At 54.1% G+C, this 21,831-nt stretch overlaps 2 protein-coding genes across 4 annotated transcripts in view; one reads left to right on the forward strand and one right to left on the reverse strand.

The window, feature by feature from the left end:
- The first annotated feature begins 384 nt into the window (after positions 1-384).
- Positions 385-16,660, forward strand: Map4k1 (mitogen-activated protein kinase kinase kinase kinase 1). Of its 3 annotated transcripts, none has more exons than XM_046440159.2 (31): positions 386-605; positions 769-826; positions 943-1,033; positions 1,781-1,845; positions 3,618-3,673; positions 3,759-3,806; positions 3,978-4,020; positions 4,103-4,175; positions 4,852-4,983; positions 5,114-5,176; positions 5,282-5,363; positions 5,785-5,901; positions 6,129-6,207; positions 6,783-6,844; positions 6,913-6,956; positions 7,037-7,081; positions 7,809-7,851; positions 8,241-8,403; positions 8,487-8,569; positions 9,387-9,471; positions 10,295-10,371; positions 10,461-10,521; positions 11,293-11,401; positions 11,488-11,546; positions 11,786-11,889; positions 12,648-12,825; positions 13,077-13,139; positions 13,327-13,416; positions 13,497-13,567; positions 14,166-14,221; positions 16,487-16,660. In XM_046440159.2, the coding sequence occupies exons 1-31, from the start codon at positions 507-509 to the stop codon at positions 16,554-16,556; spliced, it is 2,469 nt and encodes an 822-aa protein (XP_046296115.1). In that variant the 5' UTR covers positions 386-506; the 3' UTR covers positions 16,557-16,660. The 3 variants fall into 3 exon arrangements, 2 of the variants coding, with proteins under 2 accessions (XP_046296115.1, XP_046296116.1); XM_046440160.2 differs by having other exon boundaries at positions 387-605; positions 12,651-12,825; XR_006850882.2 differs by lacking the exons at positions 14,166-14,221; positions 16,487-16,660 and having other exon boundaries at positions 385-605; positions 13,077-13,105; positions 13,497-13,555.
- A 79-nt stretch (positions 16,661-16,739) lies between these two features.
- The window catches only part of Ryr1 (ryanodine receptor 1), a 106,032-nt gene continuing 100,940 nt past the window's right edge, over positions 16,740-21,831 (reverse strand). The window contains exons 96-104 of the mRNA XM_058577598.1: positions 20,732-20,862; positions 20,585-20,645; positions 20,139-20,285; positions 19,850-19,984; positions 17,975-18,131; positions 17,506-17,570; positions 17,314-17,414; positions 17,091-17,142; positions 16,740-16,963 (exon numbers count right to left, since the gene is read on the reverse strand). Of these exons, the coding sequence (XP_058433581.1) occupies positions 16,868-16,963; positions 17,091-17,142; positions 17,314-17,414; positions 17,506-17,570; positions 17,975-18,131; positions 19,850-19,984; positions 20,139-20,285; positions 20,585-20,645; positions 20,732-20,862 (945 nt within the window). The 3' untranslated portion in view covers positions 16,740-16,867. The remainder of the gene's footprint in view (positions 16,964-17,090; positions 17,143-17,313; positions 17,415-17,505; positions 17,571-17,974; positions 18,132-19,849; positions 19,985-20,138; positions 20,286-20,584; positions 20,646-20,731; positions 20,863-21,831) is intronic.

A 21,831-nucleotide genomic window follows, 5' to 3' on the forward strand; every position in this document is an offset into this window, starting at 1 on the left:
GGTATTCAGGCATGTGCACTGCCCCTGCACCGCCATGGGCATGCAGGAGCTGACACTTTTAAATGCATGTACTTTAAAGGTGAACAGCATGTGAGCTATGTAGCCTTCCTATGCAGACCTGCAACCTCTGCGTTGTGGTCAAACTTTCAAGCACCCAGCAGAGTTCCACTATGGTTTGTAGCCCCACCCAGAACGGGAGCAGGGGGTGCCCTCAGTAGAATCAAGACTGTTTGCATCTCATTTACATCCAGCCCTGGGCCATAGAGGTGAAAAGGGGGGGTCCCATGGGTCCCCAGGATCTGAGGGCCCAGGGGACAGGGGGGTGGAGCCCGTTGCACAGTTCTGCAGCTAGGGCAGGAAGCGAGAGTGGGGAGGGGGAAGGCCACAGCCCTCAGAGGCAAGGCGGGAGCAGGGCTTGTGGGGAGGGAGGGAGGTGCCAGCGCTCCTAGCTCCAGCCCTGAGGCCCTGCTGGCCCCTGGGCGCAGGCCTAGCTCAGGCCTCCAGGGATGGAGCTCGTGGACCCCGACATCTTTAACAAGGATCCCCGGGACCATTATGACCTGCTGCAACGGCTGGGTGGCGGCACCTATGGGGAAGTCTTCAAGGTGAGGAAGCCCCTTGGTCTCCATCATCCTCAAACCAGTGATCTTTAGGTTGAGAATCAATAAGGGATAGGGTGCAAGAGGGTCGCAGTCCTTGGCCTTGTGGAGGGATATTGAGAAGGACTCAGTGATGGAGGCGCCTGAGAGCCAACTTCCCCTTTTCCAGGCTCGAGACAAGGTGTCCGGAGACCTGGTAGCACTGAAGATGGTGAAGATGGAGCCTGGTGAGAGGGGACCCAGAAACTCCTTCCCCAACCCACCCCCACCGGCTGGGGGGGTCCCGTTCCCTTCCAGTGACTCTCTGTCTGAAGCCACCTTTTTCTCCTGCCTCTCCTTGCAGATGATGATGTGTCCACCCTTCAGAAGGAAATCCTCATGTTGAAAACCTGCCGGCATGCCAACATCGTGGCCTACCATGGCAGTTACCTCTGGTGATTAACCTCAGGGACCCAGCCCAGCCCCTAACTCAGAGTCTTCACTTCTGATTAGACACCCGCTAACCTCATCCCCTGTCCTAACTTCCACTTTGACCCAGATACCCTAACCTGACTACAATCTTGGACTCCCACTTTTAATTGGAGCACTCCCTAGGTTGATCCCCAGACCAAAGTCTCTGACCAGGTCACTCCTAACTTAATTCCAAATCCAGAACTCCCATTTCTGACTCAGGGTCCCCCAAATTGATCCCTTCGTATTAACCATATCTGAAATCAACTGCCTTCAAATAAATCTCTCATCATTCTGCCCTTTGGGTTCCCCAGTTTTATTCTTCTCCTTTAATATGAACCCCTAAATTCTCTGAACTCCAAAATAATGTCTCTGCTGCCCCAATAATGACCTCAGTTCCCCAGATCTGACACCTTGGGCCTGTCTGTCCCATCCAAGCCTCCACAACCTGCATCTCAGCTCTGTCTTCTCAGAAAGCCTAGGACAGCAGAAGGGTGCCCTGGATTTGAAGCCCAAAGACTTAGGTCCAAATGGAATTGTCCAGAAAACAGATTTCCTGTCTGACCCCCAATTTCCTTCTCTGTAAAATGGGAATGAAACAGTCTTACTCTGGTGGGCAAGGGGAGACAGATGACACCCGTACGTTCAAGTTCTAATTGAACTAGAACAAGACAGTGTACCAGGGGCTCTCTCCTATAAATAATAATATAGTTACTCTTGAACTTTCATAGGTTGCAGAAGCTCTGGATCTGCATGGAATTCTGTGGGGCTGGCTCTCTCCAGGACATCTACCAAGGTTAGAGGAGGGACAAGGGATCTAGGCCCCCTTGACCCTTCAAATCCAGCTTTCCTGTTCAGTGTCTCAGTGTTTGTGTTCCTGGGAACTGTCTTCCTGTTCCACGTTTCATGCAACAAGCCCCTCCCTGTCCTGGGCCTGGCCTGGAGGATGCTGAGTAGCCTGTGGTGACTGAGCAGGTGGGGACCCTGCTGTCCAGGCTCAGTCTTTCTGTATGCAGTGACGACACCCCCCCCCCCGCCCCCGTCCTCCTTCCCTCGATGTCTCATCAAATGAGTGAATGGATTTCTGGTTCTCTTCCTCAGCCTGCCTTTTAGTCTCAGAAAATTTGAGGATGGGGTGGGTGAGCCTCTGATGGTCATCACCTTTCTCTCTTTTTTCCTTCTTCTCCTACTTTTTTTTTTTTTTTTTTGGTGGTGGTGCGCAGGGAACCCAGGGCCTGATGCGTGCTGGGCAAGTGCTCTCCCACTGAGCTACTCCTCTCTGAATTTCTGAGTTTGCATCTGTCCTCCATGATTCCCTGATTCCCTCTAGCTCAAGACCTCAAAGGTCAGAAAACGAAGGACCTAATTAAGCAGCTCTCAGGGGGCTGGAGGGTAGCTCACGGGTAGAGGCTTGTCTGGTGTATGGAGGCCCGGGGTTCCATCCCCAGCACCGCAAAAGAAAAAACCCTCCAAAGAGGGGGAAACTGAGGCCCACAGAGAGGAAGTGACTCACGCAACAGGTCTCTCAGGCCTGGTTTCTGTGCCTCCCCTATCTCTTGTCTCTATTGTCCCCTCTTTACCCCTCCAATGTCTCTCTCTTTCAAAATGTCTGTCATACCGCGTTTGGTCTCTGCCTGGCTCTTTCTGTGTCTCAGTTTGGCTCTGTCCCTGTTTCTCTCTGTCTCTGTCGCTCTCTGCCATTCCTCATTTTGCAGGCAGTCACGTCACTCTTCTGTTGGGAGGCCTCCCAGGGCTCCCGTGTCCCTCTGAAGCCCCAACTCTTCATGGCCTTTGCCCTGGCCCTGGTCCACCCAAGCCGACCGGCCTTTCTCCGATGGCTTTTCTCCTCCCTGCTCTGTCCCCCCACTTGGCCATTTTTCAGCCCCAGAAACCGTCCTACCCACCCCCCATCCCTGCCTTGCTATTCCTCTTCTCCCTCTGAGGAGGTCCCTCATGTCCCCCGCTGTCACTTTCGTAGCTTTATGACAACGTGGTGTAAAATGTCATAGTCTTTCCTACACATATTTCCTGTTATCTTTTATTGCTCTGTTTTCCTGTTTATTGTTTGTGTTGGGTGCATATATGGGTGCATACCCATGTGCACATATGTAAAAATTTCCCCACTGGTGCTGGGGATTGAAGCCAGGGCCTGGCACATGCTTGGCAAGTGCTCTACCACCAAACCACAGGCCCAGCCCTATGTGCTGTGTGTTTTACTTGCTTATCATCTGTCTCCCCCACTGGAACGTTCTCTCCACGAGGGCAGGGATGTGTCTTTTGGTCACGGCTGTGTCCTTAGATGTACACAGTAGACGTAAATAATATCCAGTGACTATCTCCCTCTGGCCCGTGTCCATGCATCACAATCTCTCTCCCAGCCTTGTGACCTCCCAGCCCCCCCCCTCCCTTGGGCCTCCCTCTCCCCTCCCACCTGTCCCGTCCTGTGCCCCCTCCCTCTTGGGCACTCTCTCAGATGGTGTGGGTAGGTGGAGCCAGGGAACCCCCAACTCCACCCCCACTTCCTGGCTCCCTGTCCAACACCTGGCCTGGCCGGGGTGACCTTTGCAGTGACTGGCTCCCTCTCAGAGCTCCAGATCAGCTATGTCTGCCGGGAAGTGCTCCAGGTGAGGAGAGGCCTGGGGGGCCCTGGGGACCGGGGCTTGCTTCATCCTGCAGCATTCCCAGCCCCCTTGTCTGCCTCCTCCCCAGGGGCTGGCCTACCTGCACTCACAGAAGAAGATACACCGGGACATCAAGGTGGTCTGGGGGTGAAGGTGACACTAGGGGTGGAGCCCGGGAGGGGGGAGTGGCTTTTTGGGGGCTCAGGGATAGGGTAGCTTGCCCTGTGGAGTGCAGGACCAGGCGATGGGGCAGCAGTGGCTGGAAAGGGGGTCTCTGACAGCATCGCATCCTTCCTCTTGTGTCCAGGGAGCCAATATCCTCATCAACGATGCTGGGGAGGTCCGACTGGGTGAGTGTGGCTGCCGGGTGTGACAGGGAGCTAACTGGCACCCAGGGGTATTGACATGCTGTATCTCTCCCTCTGTCTCCAGCTGACTTTGGGATCTCGGCCCAGATTGGGGCGACGCTGGCTAGACGCCTGTCTTTCATTGGGACACCTTACTGGTGAGGGTTTCCCCCAGGCTTGGGGGGTGTTCCTGCCCTGGCTCCTGGGACTCTCCTTCCAGCCTCATTCCCAGCCTGACTACCCCCTGGGAGCCTCTTGGCTCTCCGCGTCTGACTGTCCCTTTTCTGCCTTTTTCACTCTGTTTTTTTTTTTTAAGAGAGAGAGAGAGAGAGAACTTTTTTTTAAATATTTATTTTCTAGTTTTCGGTGGACACACACATTATTTTATTTGTATGTGGTGCTGAGGATCGAACCCAGCGCCCCCTGCAGCCAGGCGAGCGCGCTACCGCTAGAGCCACATCCCCAGCCCTATGTTGGTTTTTATCCTGATCTTTTTCTCCAGGTCTATTTCTGAATTTCCTCAGCCTGTGGCTATCTTTGTGTTTCTGTCCCCCACCCCCATGGAATTATTTATTTATTTTTGGGGGTGCTGTGGATGGAATCCGAGGCCTCACACATGCGAGGCAAGTGCTCCGCCCCTGAGCTGTACCCCAGCTCTGTTCCTGTGCCTCTCACTCTTGTCCCTCTGTTGGTCTCTGCCTTCCCGTCTCTCTCCGCCTTTACCTCTCGGTGTCCATCTTTGTTTCTGTGGCCCCTCACCCATACGTTGCCTTCCCCGTCCTGTTCCATTCCATCCTGTGCCATCCCTGGCTCTCTGAGACTCTCTGCCCCCAGGATGGCTCCAGAAGTAGCTGCTGTGGCCCTGAAGGGAGGGTACAACGAGCTGTGTGACATCTGGTCCCTGGGGATCACGGCCATTGAACTGGCTGAGCTGCAGCCACCACTTTTTGATGTTCATCCTCTCAGGTAGGCAGGTCCCCCTAGTCCCCCTGAAGGACACGTCCAAGGGTCCCCCAGCACCGAATGCCTTTTCTCCAGCCATCAGGTCTGGCTCCCTTGGGGGTCTGAACCCCATGTGCTTTCCCTGCTATTCTAGAGTTCTCTTCCTCATGACCAAGAGTGGCTACCAGCCTCCCCGGCTAAAGGAAAAGAGCAAATGGTAAAGGAGGTTCATGTTGAGGGACAGGGTGGGCCGGGCCAGGGCTGGAAGGTCTGATGGGAGAGGCCTCTAGTCTCACCCCGGAACCTGGCTTCTTCCTCCAAGGTCAGCTGCCTTCCACAACTTTGTCAAAGTCACACTCACCAAGAGCCCCAAGAAACGACCTGGCGCCACCAAGATGCTCAGTGTAAATCCCCTTCCCTGAGAAGCACCCCACCCGCTCCCCGGTTCTCCCAGCCCAGGATTCCTGCACAGACCCCTGTGGCCCCTCAAAATTTCCCAGGACCACTCCAGACCCTCCAAATCATATCCCCCAGACTTTTCTGAGACCCCTAATTATTAGAACTCACGAATGCCCAAGGACCCTAGGACCCATTCCCGAGAGTCCTCTGGAATTCCAAGGAAAGGCTGGTCTCCTTTAAGGCCCCCCTGGAATTCTCCAGGCCTCCCTGGAGGGCCCTGTATTCTTCTACTCCCTTAAAGCTTCTCAGAGTTCCGCACATTTCCTGCCTTCTCCCCCAGCAGGCCCCTTGGGCAGCTCTCAGGCCCTGTCCCCGCCCTTCCTACCACCCCAGCCCTGGTCTACTGACTCCCTCTTCCTTCCCCAGCACCAGCTGGTGTCCCAGCCCGGGCTGAGTAGGGGCCTGATCCTAGATCTTCTGGACAAGATGAGGAATCCCGGAAAGGGGCTCCCCATTGCTGAGACTGAAGATGAGGATCCCGAGGTGAGGGTCCCGGCTGCCACGAGAGCAGGACCCTCCTGGCCTTCGCCCAGGCCCATCCCCTGCCGCACCTCCCTTAGGATGGATGGGAAGAGGGCGGGAGGCAGGGAGCTTGGCACAGGGCTGGGTGCAGAGGGTCGTGAGAGAGAGGAAGGCTCGCGGCTGGACCCAAGTTGCTGGCAGGGGCTGCTTGGGGGCCATGAGCCCTGATTTGGTACCCTTCCACCCAGCCACCCCCTGCCATCCCTCGGCGTATCAGGTCCACCCACCAGTCCAGCTCTCTGGGGATCCCAGACGCAGATTGCTATCGTGAGTAGAAAATCCTACAGTTTGGGGACACCTGATAGATCCTATAATAGATCCAAGAGACCCCCTTTGCCTACCATCAGGTCACCAGAGACCCTTATCACCATCTGATCTCACAAGAGACCCAAAGAACCTCATCAGAGACCCCAAAGAACCTTATCACCACCTCACCCACATAACAACCATAGAGACCCCCACCCCTCCGAACTGCAAACAGACCTCATGAGGCCTCCCATCCGCCAAGGAGACCTCAGGAATCTATCAGAATCCCTGATACCCAAATGGATTCTTTTTTTTTTTTTTGTCCAGGGGATTGAACTCAGGGGCGCTTAACCACTGAACCACATTCCCAGCCCCCAAATGGATTTTGAAAACACTCTATAACTACTTTGAGCTCTTCTATCTCTCTGATCCCAAACACTGACCCCCAAAGTGAGACCTCTATAAGCCAAGACCCTTCCTCTAAGGGACAGTACCAACCCCTGAGATCCTGACTCTAACCTCCCCCCTCTTCTTCTTCTCTCCGCCGTCTTGCTGCCTGCTCCTGGCTCATGGTTATCTTCCTCACCCGCGCCCAGGGAGGCACATGGAGTTCAGGAAGCTCCGAGGAGTGGAGCCCAGACCCCCAGCCGACAGCACTGTGAGACGCCCTCCCCCTCCCCGAGGGCCCACTCCCCTGGGCATGGCTTACCCTTCCCTATCCCACAGGCTCGCCTACAGCCACCCGCAGACTTCAGGAGCAGCAGTCCCAGGTCAGGCCCCCCTGGGGTGAGAGGGGAGGGCACTGGGGGTACCTGGGAGCTGCCTGAAGCTCATGCCTGTCACTCTTCAGGAGCCACCTGTCAGAGTCTGATGATGATTACGACGATGTGGATATGTGAGAAGCCCAGCCCCAGGCCCTCTCTGCAGCCCCAGCTGCCGACGCATGCCCAGTTGACCCTACCTTCCTTACCCCTGGCCCTTGAGCCCTGACCTGACCCCCAGTGCAGACCCTTCCTGCCCTCACCCCAGGCCCTTGCCCCATCCCTCCAGGATGTCACCTGCCCCAGTCACACATCTTTCCCCACCTATCCGCTCAGCCTGGTCCTTCAGCCAATCCCAGATGTAGCTCCCAGATGGGTGGGTCCAGCCCCCAGAGCACCCCCGACATCAACTCAGCCCTAGCCCCGGCCTCAGGACCTGATCCTTTGGTGTCCTCTCACCCAACCTCTAACTAAAACTCAGTTTCTGAAAAATTTCCCCTGAGCCCCAGACCCAGAGCTGCACCCCAGTGTCACTCCACCTTCCCCAAGCCCTGGCCTAGGGCAGCCACAAGGCCCACTCCTCAGGCCCTCCACACATCCCGTGTGCAGTGGGGGCAGTCGCAGAGTGAGACCTGCATCCCGCCAGGGCAAGCTGTCTGTCACTGGGCTTCAGGGAGTCAGAGGCTCCATGTGTGGCCAGTGCTTCCGGTCCCAGGGTTGCTGTCACTGTTGTCACTGTAGCTCTTGGTCCCGGAGTCCTCAGCTTCAAGGAGACCCAGTGGCCCCCTTCCCTCCTGGCCTCCCAGCCCCAGGCCTTAGCCTTCTCCCGCAGCCCACCCACTTCCCCCCATTGTGTTACAGCCCCCCCTCTGCAGAGGACACTCCCCCGCCACTGCCCCCCAAGGTAAGGCCCTGCAGGCCGGTAGCCAGGTCCTTAGATGCAGGGACACTGGGCTGTCTGGGGCTGGGAGTCTGGGAGTCCTGGACAGTGGATCCATTCAGACCTAGGCATCCCTCAACCTAGGGATTGGGTATTTAGCTTGGCTTCGTGGACACTGGTCAGTAGCTGATCTTAGGAGTGCCCTGCCGCCCCCATTATTAACCTTTGGTTTCTGGAGTGCGTTGCTGTCTGGGGATGGGGTGTCCAGGGGAAGCCGGGGGCAGATGCAGGACACGGTGGGGAGGGTCAGAGCCGTGGCTGGTGCGGTCTGGGGGAGGTAGGGTTGGGTGGAGAGGGGTCCTCTCTGAGATCATCTAATGTATGTCCTCCGTGTTCTTCTCCTGTCTCCAAAGCCCAAGTTCCGTTCTCCATCAGATGAAGGTCCTGGGGGAATGGGGGATGAGGGGCAGCTGAGCCCAGGGGTGCTGGTCCGGTGTGCCAGTGGACCCCCCCCACGCACCCCCCATCTTGGTCCTCCCCCAGCCACCCGCAGCCCCCACCTCACTGCCCATTCAGGTAACAGGGTGGACCTGTTAGGGGAATGGAGGGTGGGCAGGGGCGGGGGTCCTGGGGGCTAATTTCCTCCCACCCCCTCTCAGAGCCCTCACTCTGGAACCCAGCTTCCCGGGAGCCTGACCAGCCCCCACTGCTGCCCCCTAAAAAGGAAAAGATGAAGAGAAAGGTGAGGCCAGCTGTGTGCCTTGGGAGGGGGCCGGGACACCCAGGCGGTATGGGAGGGCGTTGGGAGGACTAATAATCATAACGAGGGACATGTGTTGTTGAACACTTCTCTTCTTCTGTGCTGAATGCTGATACCTTGTCTTTCCGTAGTATCACCCTTCAGAGAGACAGGCAGTCATCACAGGCCAATGCAGTCCCAGCCATTCAGAGGGTGGGGCAGGAGGAGCAGGAGTTTGTGAGTTTGAGGCCAGCCCTGGCAACCGTGTAGGGAGACTCCAACTTACACACACATAAGAAATAGATACCCAAAGGTAGAGATCATTGACCATTCACGGATGGGGAAACTGAGGCACAGGGCAGGTAGGTAGCTTGCCCAGGTGGTTTATATAGCAGTGCCCCTTATCCATGGGGGTTATGTTCTAAGACCCTCACGGGATGCCAGAAACTATAGTATCAAACCCCACATATGTATTTTTCTTATATACACATAATTATGATGTTTGTTTGATGAATTAAGACACAGTAAGAGATTAACAACTATAATAATTGACTAGGATAACTTGAACATTACACTGTAGTGAAAGTTGTATGAAACTTGTGATTTCTTCTTTATCCCTGGAATTTTCCATGTCATGTTTCTGGACCATGGTTGGCCGTGGGTATCTGAGACCATGGAAAGCAGACCGGGAATGGGGGTGAAGAGGCAGAGGTGGGGTTTGATCCCTGGCACTCTGGCGACAGAGTCTTAACCACTGCATCTTCCTGTTCCCCGCTCGCTTTGGCTGGATCTGCCGCCGGCCCCTCCACGGCCTGCCCAGGGATGTGCCCTTCTCGTAAAGCTGTTCAATGGCTGTCCCCTCCGGATCCACAGCACAGCAGCCTGGACACACCCCTCCACCAAGGGTGGGCCTTTCCTAGAGTCCGGCAGGGCCTGGGGTGGGGTGGAGAAGCCAAGGGGTGAGGGGGCCCGCGGAGGAGTTTTAATGGCAGCTCAAGGGCAGGGACAGGGGAGGGTCTTGGTGGGGTGGGAGTGGCAGGGAGTGGAGACCCCAATTGTATTTGGCTTTGAGGATCCAAGAGGGGAAGAAGGGAGAGGAGTTGAAGAGTTAAAATTGGAAAAATTAGAGTTTGGGGGTCAGGGTCCCCAAATCTCACAGAAAGGATAGAGTTTGGGGGACAAGATGGATGTACAGAAGGTCAGCTGGAGGTTCATGATAGACTGTGGTCAGCATTTCGTGGTTAGGAGATTTAGAGATCAGAAAGCTACAGAGAAGAAGAGTTTGGGATCAAAGATGTAGAGACAAGGGTCAAAGTTAAAGGCATAGCGTCAGAGTTCGGGGGTGATGCTGGGCAGATAAAGTTGCAATTGAGGTTGTCAGAGTTTGGAGATCAGTGTGAAGACAGATTAGCAGCTGGAGGTCAGAACTGGGGCAGGCTATCTGGGGAGGCAGGTCTAAGGTTGGGGGAGGAACTAAGGAGACAGGGCCAGGTTCTGTATGTCAGAGAAGAACCACCTGAAAGTGGCAAGTCACTTTCACTTTCTCAGGGGACCCTGAGACTGGCTTAAGGGACTCAGATTGGGGGAAACAAAGGCTGGGATGAGAGAGAGAGAATAAAGGGCTAGAGCTGCGGCCTCAAGGCCAGTGTTTGGGTTCAGACAGGTGGGGATCTGGGAGGTCCCCAGGACGAGATAGGTCCCAGTGTCCTCCCTGTCTGTCCTTTCCAGACCAGCACCTGCTCCTCGGGGCTGAAGAAGGCATTTTCATCTTGAACCGGAATGATCAGGAGGCCACGCTGGAGATGGTGAGGGACGGGACGGCCCCAAGGGTTGGACAGGGCTGGGGGTGGGGGGCGCTAGGGTGTTACAGAAGCCATCTCCCCATCCTCTGCAGCTCTTTCCTAGCCGGACCACCTGGTTATACTCCATCAACAATGTCCTCATGTCCCTCTCAGGTCTGTCTGTGGGTTGTGGGGAGAGGCGGGTTCAGAAATTAAGGGCCAAGGGTCAGGGGGTTGGGAGGTAGATGAGCAGAGCTTAAGAAAATTTAGGCTGCCCTTGAACTGAGCCATGGCTTCAAATCCCACCCAGTTTTCCACCTTGGACATAAGGCAAGAGCCTCAGTTTCCTCTCGTGTAAAACAGAGCTGACGCTAGGCCTCAAATCAGTCTTGAGGTAATTTCTACAATAAATTAGTGTTTAAATAGCTTCAATATTCAAATGGCCATCAGAAGTTATTCTGACTTTATTAAAATAAAACGAGCAAGTTATAGATTTTTAAAAATCTGTGTCATTGATTTGTAAATATTTTGTGTAAAAGAATTGCTAGTTTTGAGAGAAACACCAAGTCAAATAGAATCCATGAGCCACTTAATGTCACATCTGTTATAACAGACTTTAGAATTTCTAGATTTTTTTTTTCTTAAACTTTAATATGTGTAACTCCATCTTACTGGTTAAGTGTTCACAGTTTAATTTCTTACGTGGCCACAAGTACTATGAGGGTAGGGAACATATTCAGTACTTTTTACCGGAGCCAAGTACAGCACCTGGCCAACTCTAGGCCTTTAAAATGTATCGAATGAGAAAGGAATGAATGAAAAGCGCTCTCGATTTGCAGTTGTGGGAGTTTCAGACAAAGGTCTGGGTCCCCGTGAAGCGATGGGGGAGAAGAGGTGGTAGCGGGGTCCTATAACTGCTTCCCCCCACATACATACACACTGCAGGAAAGACCCCCCACCTGTATTCTCATAGCATCCTGGGCCTTTTGGAACGGAAAGAGACCAGAGCAGGAAGCCCCATCGCTCACATTAGCCCCCACCGGCTACTGGGAAGGTAACAGCCCCCAAACGACACCCCAGGCCCTGTGATTTCCCCTCCCCCTGTTGTTCCCACCCGTTCACACCTACCTCCTCTTCCAGGAGAAACATGGTCTCCACCAAGATCCAGGACACCAAGGGCTGCCGGGCGTGCTGTGTGGGTGAGCCAGAACCCAAGGGGCGTGCCGGGGAGGCGGGGCGTGCCGGGGAGGCGGGGCGTGCCGGGGAGGCGGGGCGTGCCGGGGAGGCGGGGCGTGCCGGGGAGGCGGGGCGTGCCGGGGAGGCGGGGCTTGGGCTGCATCCTCTCTGGAAGGCTGCAGAGTTCGTGCTTTGGGCCTAGCGGGAGGAGAGCAGGGAGGAGAGGGAATTGACCCTGACCCATCCTTGCCCACCCCCACAGCCGAGGGTGCGAGCTCCGGGGGCCCATTCCTGTGCGGGGCGCTGGAGACCTCCGTAGTCCTGCTCCAGTGGTACCAGCCCATGAACAAGTTCCTGCTGGTCCGGGTAAGGGACTTGGGACTCCGAGTACTGTGGACTCTGGACAGGCAGTGACTAGGGCCTTCCACCCTAGTTGCTTAGTTGGAGAGCTCCCTGAAGCCCCGCCTCCATCGAGGCCTCGCCTACCACTCGCACTTCACAGGGCTTCTAGATTCTTAAACTCCGCCCTTCACACCTGGCCCCAAGGATTTCTCAGACTCTGTGCCCAGCCCCAGATTTCTAAGAAGATCTCATTCAGGACCTGTTCCTTTCTTTGAATATCTAAGAAGATAGGTTTTTACTGTCCTTGAGGCCCTGTACCTTGGGGGTCCCTGCCTATATCCAGGTTTCAATCAAAGCCACACACACTCTGAAGCCACACCCCTCGTTTTCTGAGGAGGCCCCAAACCCTCTGAGGCCTCTGACACCTTGAAATTTCCAGATAGCACCTCTCAAGACTGTGGGCCCAGGATATACTTCAGAAGTCCTAGGCCTGCGCAGGCGCTGTGGTGCACGCCTGTAATCCAGCGACTCCGGAGGCTGGGAAAGGAGGATAGCAGGTTCGAGGCTAGTTTGAGTAAATTGGCCAGACTTAGCGAGACGGTCTCAAAATTAAAACAAAATAGGAAGGGCAGAGGCTGTGGCTCAATGGTTGAGCGCCCCTGAGTTCAGTCCCCAGTGCGACAAAAAAAAAAAAAAAAAAAGTTCCCTAGCCTTATAGCAAGGCCAGGTCCCTCGCAAGCCACTCCCTGCTCCCACTGATCCCGCCCCTGCCCTGTGGCCAGCAGCAGGTGCTGTTTCCACTGCCCACGCCTCTGCCAGTGTTCGCGCTGCTGACCTCGCCAGGCTCCGACCTGCCGGCCGTGTGCATCGGCGTGAACCCGGGCCGGCCCGCTAAGTCAGTGCTCTTCCACACCGTACGCTTCGGTGCACTGTCCTGCTGGCTGGGCGAGATGAGCACCGGTGAGTGGGCGGGGCCGAGTGGGCGGGGCTGAGCGGGCGTGGGCGGGCTTATCTTGAGGCAGTACTGACCCAGGAGTGGGACAGCGGGTTTTATTTAAATGGTGAGATTTTCGGGATGGGGCTTGGGTGGTGGGCGGGGCCTGACCTACTTGCAGGGGACCTGAGCACTGCCTAGTGAGACCCTGGTCTATGGGGACCATGTGGGAGAACAGAGAACCGGGTGGAGTTGTTTCTTAACTCCCGTCCTCTAGAGCACAAGGGAGCAGTGCAGGTGACCCAGGTAAAGGAAGACATGGTGATGGTGTTGATGGATGGTAAGAGCCCCTGCCCGGCCCTCCCTGTTTCCCTGTCCAGGACCGCGTCTCTCAGAAACCCTGAGCCCCTCCGGGCCGCGCCACACGGCTCCCCACCCCCACTTCCTTCTTGGCTTTTCACACTGAATTTATTGCCTGCTCATCAGCGAAGCCCTCGGTTCTTAACACCCTCGTTCTACTTGGCCAGGCTCCCTGAAGCTGGTGACGCCAGAGGGGGCCCCAGTCCGGGGACTTCGCACATCTGAGATCCCCATGACGGAACCCGTGGAGGCCGTGGGTATGTGCAGAGGTGGGGTCCTGGGGGGGGGGATGAGGCTTGAGTGAGTCCCAGGGGTAACGGCTGCTGCTTCTCTCCAGCTATGGTCGGGGGCAGGCTGCAGGCCTTCTGGAAGCACGGAGTCCAGGTGTGGGCTCCAGGTTCCGACCAGGTAAGCTCCTCCCCTCCACGCCAATCGGCCTGCCTCAGTCACGGTCATCAATGACATTTAAACATGGGCTTGGCGTCTTGGATGGAACCTTCCTCCAGTTTCAGTGCAGACGGAGCCCCTTCTCTGCCCCACGGTCTCCCCAAGCCCAGTCTTATCATGTGATGCTGTGCAAGGGAGTTTCCTTCTCTAAGCCCTGACTGTAAGGTGGGGGCCAAGAGCATGGACCAGAAGCCTGCACTGGAACCAGCTGAGTGACCTTAGACACATGACTTCACTGTCCTGTGCCCCACTGTCCTCCTTTGGAAAATGGAGGGGAAGTGGGGTTTATCTCATAGAACACGGTATCAGACTCTACCCTTGCATTTTAATGTTTTGTTTAATCTTTACAATAACCAATCAGATAGGTACTAAGATTTTGCAGGTTAGTAATCTGAGGCACAGAAACGTTAAGTAACTTGCCGGAAGTCACACGGCTGGTACATGGTGTTGGATCTGATGGCAGACACACAGAAACCTCTCCTTGTTCTCCTTAAGGGAGACGTGTTGGTGGGGAGTGGGGAGGGATCTTCTGTCACTGACACACTCATTTTCTCCCCAGCTGCTGCAGGAGCTGAGAGACCCAACCCTCACCTTCCGTCTGCTTGGCTCCCCCAGGTACAGTGGTGGGGAGGGGGACAGAAGGTCCAGAGAGGGAGTTTCTGATGTGGAGAGGGCTTCCTGAGGTGTCACAGCCACCCATACCTTTTTGTGGGGGACACATGGGGGATTGAACTCAGGGGCGCTCGACTACTAGCCACATCCCCAGCCCCATTTTGTATTTTACTTAGAGACAGGGTCTCACTGAGTTGCTTAGTGCCTTGATTTTTGCTGAGGCTGGCCTTGAACTTGCAATCCTCCTGCCTCAGCCTCCTGAGCCTCGGGATTACAAGCCACCCATAACTTTGACCTGGACAGTCATGTCTTCCTGCTTCCATCCCTTTTCCCACAGTTTACTCCCTGCACAGCAGTCAGGGGGCATTTTCATTTTGTATTTTTATTTTAACTTTTAAGCCATTGAAATAATTATTTTAATTTTTTATTTTGACATAAATTTAAATTTGCAAGAAGTTGGAAAAATAATACAAAAAAAATTCCTGAATCCCTTTCACTCAGATTCCCCAAAGAGTAACTTTAAAAAAAAAACACATCATTTTTGTTTTATCCATTTTTTCCCCCTTTGATCCTGAGGACTGAACCCAGGGCCCCTCACATATAAGGCGCACGCTCCACCAGGGAGCACAGCCCCAGTCCCCTTCCTCTCTTTATTCTTATTTATTTAGTTAGTGATGGGGATTAGCCCCAGGGTGCTCTTTATCATTGAACTATATCTACTTTTATTTTGAGACAGGGTCTCACTAAATTGCTTAGGGCCTTGCTAAGTTACTGAGGCCTCAACCTCCAAGTCAGTGGGGTTGCAGGTGCACACCACCACACCTGGCGCCTTTTTATTTATTAATATCAGCATCATCTCATGGATTTCTATTTCACTCTATTCATCTTGTAATCTATTATAATTTTTTATCTTGAGGCACAAATAGTCTCGGATTTAGCCAATGGGAGGCTCTGTAAGGGGCTCCATTTTTTTTTTTTTAGATAAAGGAATTTTAATTATCAATCCTTTCAATGGTTACATAGTTCAGAATTTACCTTAAGATAATGATTGCAGGGGTCTGGGGCTAGGGCTCAATGATAGAGCACGTGTCTAACACGTGTGAGGCGCTGGGTTTGAGCACCACGTAAAAATAAATAAATAAATAAAAGTATTGTGCCCATCTACAACTAAAAAAATATTTAAAAAAAAGATAGTGACTGCACAAGGTTGACTGGATATGGTTATAGAGATATCTGTTTTTAACAGCGTTACTGAGATATAGTTCTCATAACATGTTCCCTGTGCCCTTTAGACGTGTTGGCTTTTTTTTTTTTTTTTTTTTTTTAATATTTATTTTTTAGTTATCGGCGGTCACAACATCTTTATTTGTATGTGGTGCTGAGGATCGAACCCGGGCCGCACGCATGCCAGGCGAGCGCGCTACCGCTTAAGCCACATCCCCAGCCCCCCTTTAGACGTGTTGGGGGGGCCTTTTAACAATCTAGGTCTGACCATCTCACTCTCTCTCTGCTTCAAATCCTCTCGAAGCCTCAAGGGAAACACTCAGTACTGGCCTCAACACACAAGTCCAGCCACACCCAGCCTCTCCTCATCAGAGGTTTTGCACATCTGTTCTCTCTGCCCAGAACACTCTTTTGTGTGTGTGTGGGGGAGATGGGGGTACAAGGGATTGAACCCAGGGACACATAACCACTGAGCACATCCCCAGCCCTTTTTTTTAAAATTATATTTTAGTTGTAATTGGAGACAATACCTTTATTTATTTTTTTGTGCTGCTGAGGATCAAACCCAGGGCCTCACACGTGCTAGGTGAGCACTTTACTGCTGAGCCCCAACCCCAGCCCCGCCAAGCCCTTTTTATATTTTATTTAGAGGCAGGATCTCAGTAAGTTGCAGAGGCTGGCTTTGAACTTGCGATCGTCCTGCCTCAGCCTCTGGAGCTGCTGGGATTACAGGCGGGCACTACTGCATCTGGCCCCAAACTTTCTTTCTTGTTCTTTTACCACATTCCTTCCTGAACCGCCTCAGGCTCCCCTGTACATTCTTTGGGGAACCTTACCTGTCCTCTTGGGGTGAGTCTCTCTGCCATGCACCCCCTGCTTCTTTGCACCCATGTGATCATTGATTTCTGTTGCCCTCCCTTAGATGGCAGGCTCCACAACCGTAGGGACCACGTCAGTGTGGTTATTGTTCTCCCCAGCATTGGACGGCATGTCCCTATTAACTTATCTTGTGAATGAACAGATGACCTGCTTCTCCCTTCCCAGGCCTGTGGTGGTGGAGACGAGACCAGCGGACGACCCCACTGCCCCCAGCAACCTCTACATCCAGGAATGACCCTACAGGGTCTTTTAGGAACGGGTCCCTGCATCCATCTCTCCAAAGTACACACTAGTGGTCATGTCATAGCCTCATCTTCTAATAAATGTGACTTTAGCCTATGCGGTCATCTTGTTTTTCTGTGGGGGAGGCAGAATTTCTGGGTGTTCTCTCTCCCCCAATTTCAACAACCAACAGTGATGCCAGGGGGTATAGCACAGATTTTATTTCTCTAGTGCAAGGTCACCTCGCCCTCAACTTCCTTGAGGGCAGGGGCTGGGGGCTTTCGGTGAGAGTAAGGCACTTGAGGTAGGGAGGTGGGGGCCGCCTCAGCTGAGCTGGTCCTCGTACTGCTTGCGGAAACAGTCGCCGGCCGGGAAGAAATCCCAGCATCTCTCCTGGTACATCTTCCAGACATAGGACTCCTGGGTTGGGGGAGGAGAAGAGTCCTTTGGTCACGTCTTGATATTGACTTAAGCTTTCTACTGTCACCTTTCATTGGCCTGATATGATAACGTCCAGGCCCATTGTCGTTCATTAGCGCCCCCTTACCTGACCCGTGTGTTCCGTTTCATCCTTGTTTATCAGATACATCAGGAAAAACCTGAGGGAGGGAGGACACAGGCCAGAACCGCTCTTACCTTCTGATTGGCTGGCTGGGAGCCCCACCCATGTGGACGCCACACCCCCTTCCGTAACCCGCCCCACTCAGTAGCCACCCCTGGGCCACTGGCCACGCCCCCGCCCTCCGGATTGGCCAGCGGCCTGCGCTCACATGTAATTGGCCAGGTTGTGCTCCTCCAGCGTGTGGGTCTCAAATCCGTGAGGTGTAGTGTCAAAGTAGTCGCTGCCTATTCCGCAGATGAAGCACTTGGTCTGTAGGTGGTGAAAGACAGCAGAGTTGAGGCCCATTTGGCCACCCAGCATCGCATAATCCCTCTGGGAAACTCTCCTAGAAATGACCCACCTCCATATCCTCCTTCACTTGCTCTTGCTGGTCTCGGAGCTCACCAAAGGCATCGATAATCAGACCTGGGGAGGCAGAACGCAGGTCAGGCAGACTCAGACCCAGTTCGGACTCCTCCTAGTCCCAGCTACCTACCTTTGGGCCGGGCCTTCTACCCCCTATCTCCCCAGTCTCACACTACTTGCTAAGAAGAATAAAACTTGGTGTTTGTTAAGCACTTACTACAAAACACTTAAAAGGTATGGACTTAATTCTCATGCAACCTGATGAAGTTAAGCACCGTTAATACCCCCATTTGGCAGATAGAGAAACTGAGGCCACTTGCCCAGAGTTTCATAGTAGAGAGAAGCAGACCTGAAACAGGAATCCATGGAGACTGGCTCGTGGTCTGCATTCTTTTAGCCATGGAGCTGGCCCCACTCTGGACATTGAGTGTCCACTCCCACCCACCACCTCAGCCAGCACTGACCTTGGATGATGGCCAGCAGGATGATGATGACGAAGAAGAAGAAGGTAATGTCGAAGACCACCCGGTAGAGCTCATATTCATCACCCGCTGGGTCCTCAATCTCATCCCCAATGCCTCCGCCAGCCCGGACACCCACATACATGTGAAACAGGTAGCACTGGGGATGGGGGGCATGTGGTCACTCACTCCACTGTGCAGTGGCCATTCACTGAGTACCAGCCAAGGCCCTGGGCTAGGCAGGGCTGGACACCAGCAGTGATAGTGACAGCCTAGAGCCTAGTCCTCTCAGGGTGCATAGATACTGCATCAGTGACAGCCCAGAAACGGTCAGGGCTATGATAGACAGGAACAGGCCGAGGCCAGGCTGGGGGAGGCAGCCATGTGATCAGTGTGAGCTGGAGAAGGACAGGAAGCCTCAAGAGCTCGCTGAGCTCCTGACCCCTTCTAGGTGATCAGTGAGGCTTCCTGGAAGGGGGACTCGTGTGAGTGGAACCAGAAGGAGGTGTGAGGTGCGTGGCTGGTGGGAAAGAGGGTTCCAGGCAAGAAAACCACAGGTGCAACATCACCGTCGGGGAGGAAAGGCTCAATCTTGCAGACGGAGGGTGCAGCTCAGGAGAAGAGCACGTAGCCCTCCGTGTGCAAGGCCCTGAGTTCCATCCCCAGCACTACCAAAAATAAATAAAATCTTATTCCCATGGGGAACTGAAAGGTTTGGTGGGCTGAGATGTGGATTTGCTCTGGGCAACAGCAGGGAGCAGCAGCAGGAGAGAGATGATCAATAAAGCAGAGTCTGGTCACATGGGCACTGCAGGCCCAGGCCCCAGCAGCGGTCAGGGAGGGCTTCCTGGAGGAGATAGCATTTGAGTTGAAAGGTGAGGGGTCATGTGAAGGGATGTGCATGTTGTGCCTGGGATGGGGGCACTGAGAGAGATCAAGTGCAAAGGGCCTGAGTCAGGAGGAAACATATGGTCTTAGAGAACTGAAAGAGGAACAGGCAGCCAGAAAGTAAAAAGCAAGAGGGATTGTGGTTAGACTTACACAGAGTAGACTCAGGATTTACCCCTCGCCCCCGCCTTTGTAAGCCATAATGAGGCTTAAGTAAGAGCTAAAATCACTGACTGATGGGAACAAGGCTGTGGGTGGGAGGGCCAGTCTGACAGGGCCTCAAATGTCAGGCCGAGGAGCTGGATTTACAGGTCATTTCCTGAGATAATGCCCTGAAATGAATCTTTTAATTGTGTCCCTGCCTCTGTAGGTTAAAGCCAATTTGGGTTATGATCACTGTTATTAGAATAGAAGAAAAAATATAACTATCTGCACGCTGGTACTTTTATTTAGGAGCACTTAACCATGGAGTCACACTCCCAGCCCTTTTTATTTTTTGAGACAGGGTCTCACTAAGTTGCTTAGGGCCTCACTAAGTTGCTGAGGCTGGCCTCAAACTTGCAGTCTTCCTGTCTCAGCCTCCCTAGTTGCTGGGATTACAGGTGTGTGCCACCACAATCTTGGGCATGCTGGTGTTTTTAATTACAGGTTGATAGTGACTAACATCTACGTAATCTTAATGCATGTCAGGCACTATTCGAAGCGTTTTTTCCCTTGGTGGTGCTGGGGATGGAGCCCAGCGCCTCGCACATGCTAGGCAAGCTCTCTGCCCCTGAGCTGCACCCCCAGCCTAGTAACATATAGTTTTACGTCTCAAATAATATCAAAACTATATCTGGGGAGCACTAAACGTGGGTCTGGCCCCTTAGACATATCAGCCGTCTGAGCTGTCACCAGCCCAGCAGGCAGCTGCTGTTAATAACCCCCTTTACAGACAGGAAAACAGAGGCCAGTGATCTGCAGGGCGGAGGGGGGGCTGGGGGGGCTCACCGTCATCATATCGTCACACTTCATGTCGGGCTCGTCCTCGTCCTCACTCTTGTTGTAGAACTTGCGGAAGAAGTTGAAGGCCACCACGGTGTACAGGTAGACCACCACGGCTAGGAGGCCCACGGTCATCACCAGCTGGGGGCAGGCAGGGGAGGCTCAGCCCACAGGCCTCGCTGCCCCCTGGGCACGGCCCGCCCTCCCTGCTCCTGCTGGCCCCCAGCTGCCCCATCCCCACTGCTCCACCCCACTACACTGCCACCCTTGTCTCCCCAGGTCCTCTCCACCACACCTGCTTCCCGTTGTGGGTGACGGAGGAGAGGATGGTGCGCAGCGTCTTGACTCCCATGGCGATGTCCAGGAGGTGAGCGGCAAAGAAGAAGTTGTTGTAGTGGCCCAGGAGGGACATCACCATGTACCAGCCCAGGTACAGGAAAGACTGCGGGCACAGGGCACCTGGGGTCAGGGAGCCTGCAGGCGCTGAGGGACTGGGGTGCCCTCCCTGGGGAGCAGGTGTGTGGAGGGCTGGGGGCCTCTGAGCTGGGGACCTCGGGGGCAGCGGGGACCCTCTGCAGAAGGCAGGGTCTGGGTTCCAAGCGCACCCTGAGGAAGCTCAGGGCTGAGAAAGTACCTTAGGATCACAGGGACTCAAGAGTCACCCTGAGGGTGGGGACACAGGACTGGAACCCCCCTCCACCGCCCCACCCTGCTGGCCCCTCCCCCACGGCCCCTCCTCACGTTGTCCGTGAAGATGACACCGAACTTCCAGATCTGGTACTTGACATCGATGGACATGAGCCTGCGCAGGGCGAGGAGGGCCGGGATGGCGGGGTGCCCGGGGCCGGGCCGCCTCCCCTTCCCACCCCAGGCCCGGTCCTCGCTCACCAGGTCAGCAGCCCTGGAGGAGGGTCCGGCTTGCGCTCGTTGTGCGCCGTGATCTCCAGCGTGGCCAGGTCCATGCCCAGCAGCTCGGCAATCCGCTCCCGCCCGAAGATGTCCCCGTGTTTGTCCAGAACCTGCGCCAGAGTGTCAGACCCTGCGATGTGACTAGAGGGGCGAGTGTCACGGTCCCTGGGGGATTCTGGAGACACTCTGAACTTGGTATAAAAACGGGGGCCTGGGCTGGGGCTCAGTGGCAGGGCGCTTGCCTAGCCTGCGGGAGGCGCTGGGTTCGACCCTCAGCACCGCGTAAAAAATAACAAATAAAATAAAGGCATTCTGTTCACCTACAACTACCCAAAAACATTTTTTTTACAGAAATTGGTGTACATTTTTCTGGGGAGAAGGGCCAGAGCTTTGTTCAGATAATCACAGTGAGGGATCAACACGATAAAGATGCAGCTGATCCAGCAGCCAAATTAGTTGAGATACTGTATTATTTTAGGCAGGCAGGCAGGGAAACCTCTATAATTGGGCCCCGGTACCTATGAACCTGTTCTCCCCTCATTCCCACAGCCACAGGGGCCTCCTCTAGTTCCTCAAGCCCACCAGCACATTCTTGCCTGAGGGACTTTGTCTTGACTGTTCCCTCACCTAAGACACTCTTCCCCCAATTTCCACCTGGCTCACCTCCTCAATTCCTTATGAATTAGTATGACCTTTTCTGAACCCATTACATAAAACAGCAACCTCCCCTGGCCAACACACACAGGCATGCTCCCCACCCCTCTTGTCTGCTTTATTTATTTGGGGGCATTGGGGTGGAACTCGGTGCCTCACACACGCAGGGTAAGCACTCTACCACTGAGCCACATCCTAGCCCTGGACTGCTTTATTTTTTCCACAGCTCTTATTACCATCGGCACAATATCTGTCTTTGCAAATAAAGTGTCAGAATCACTATTTTGTTACTGCTGGAACTCAGTTTCCAAAAACACTTCCAGCACACAGTAGCTACTCAATAAACTCTACTAAGTCAATCAATGGTAAGAGCAACCTTCACTTATCTTCTGTTTTATATGTGCCTTCTGCTTGTGTAGTAGGAC

Source organism: Marmota monax, unplaced genomic scaffold (assembly GCF_021218885.2).
Source record: "Marmota monax isolate L192 unplaced genomic scaffold, Marmota_monax_Labrador192_F-V1.1 WCK01_AAM20220418_F8-fsc00228, whole genome shotgun sequence".
Classification (NCBI taxonomy): Eukaryota; Metazoa; Chordata; class Mammalia; order Rodentia; family Sciuridae; genus Marmota; species Marmota monax.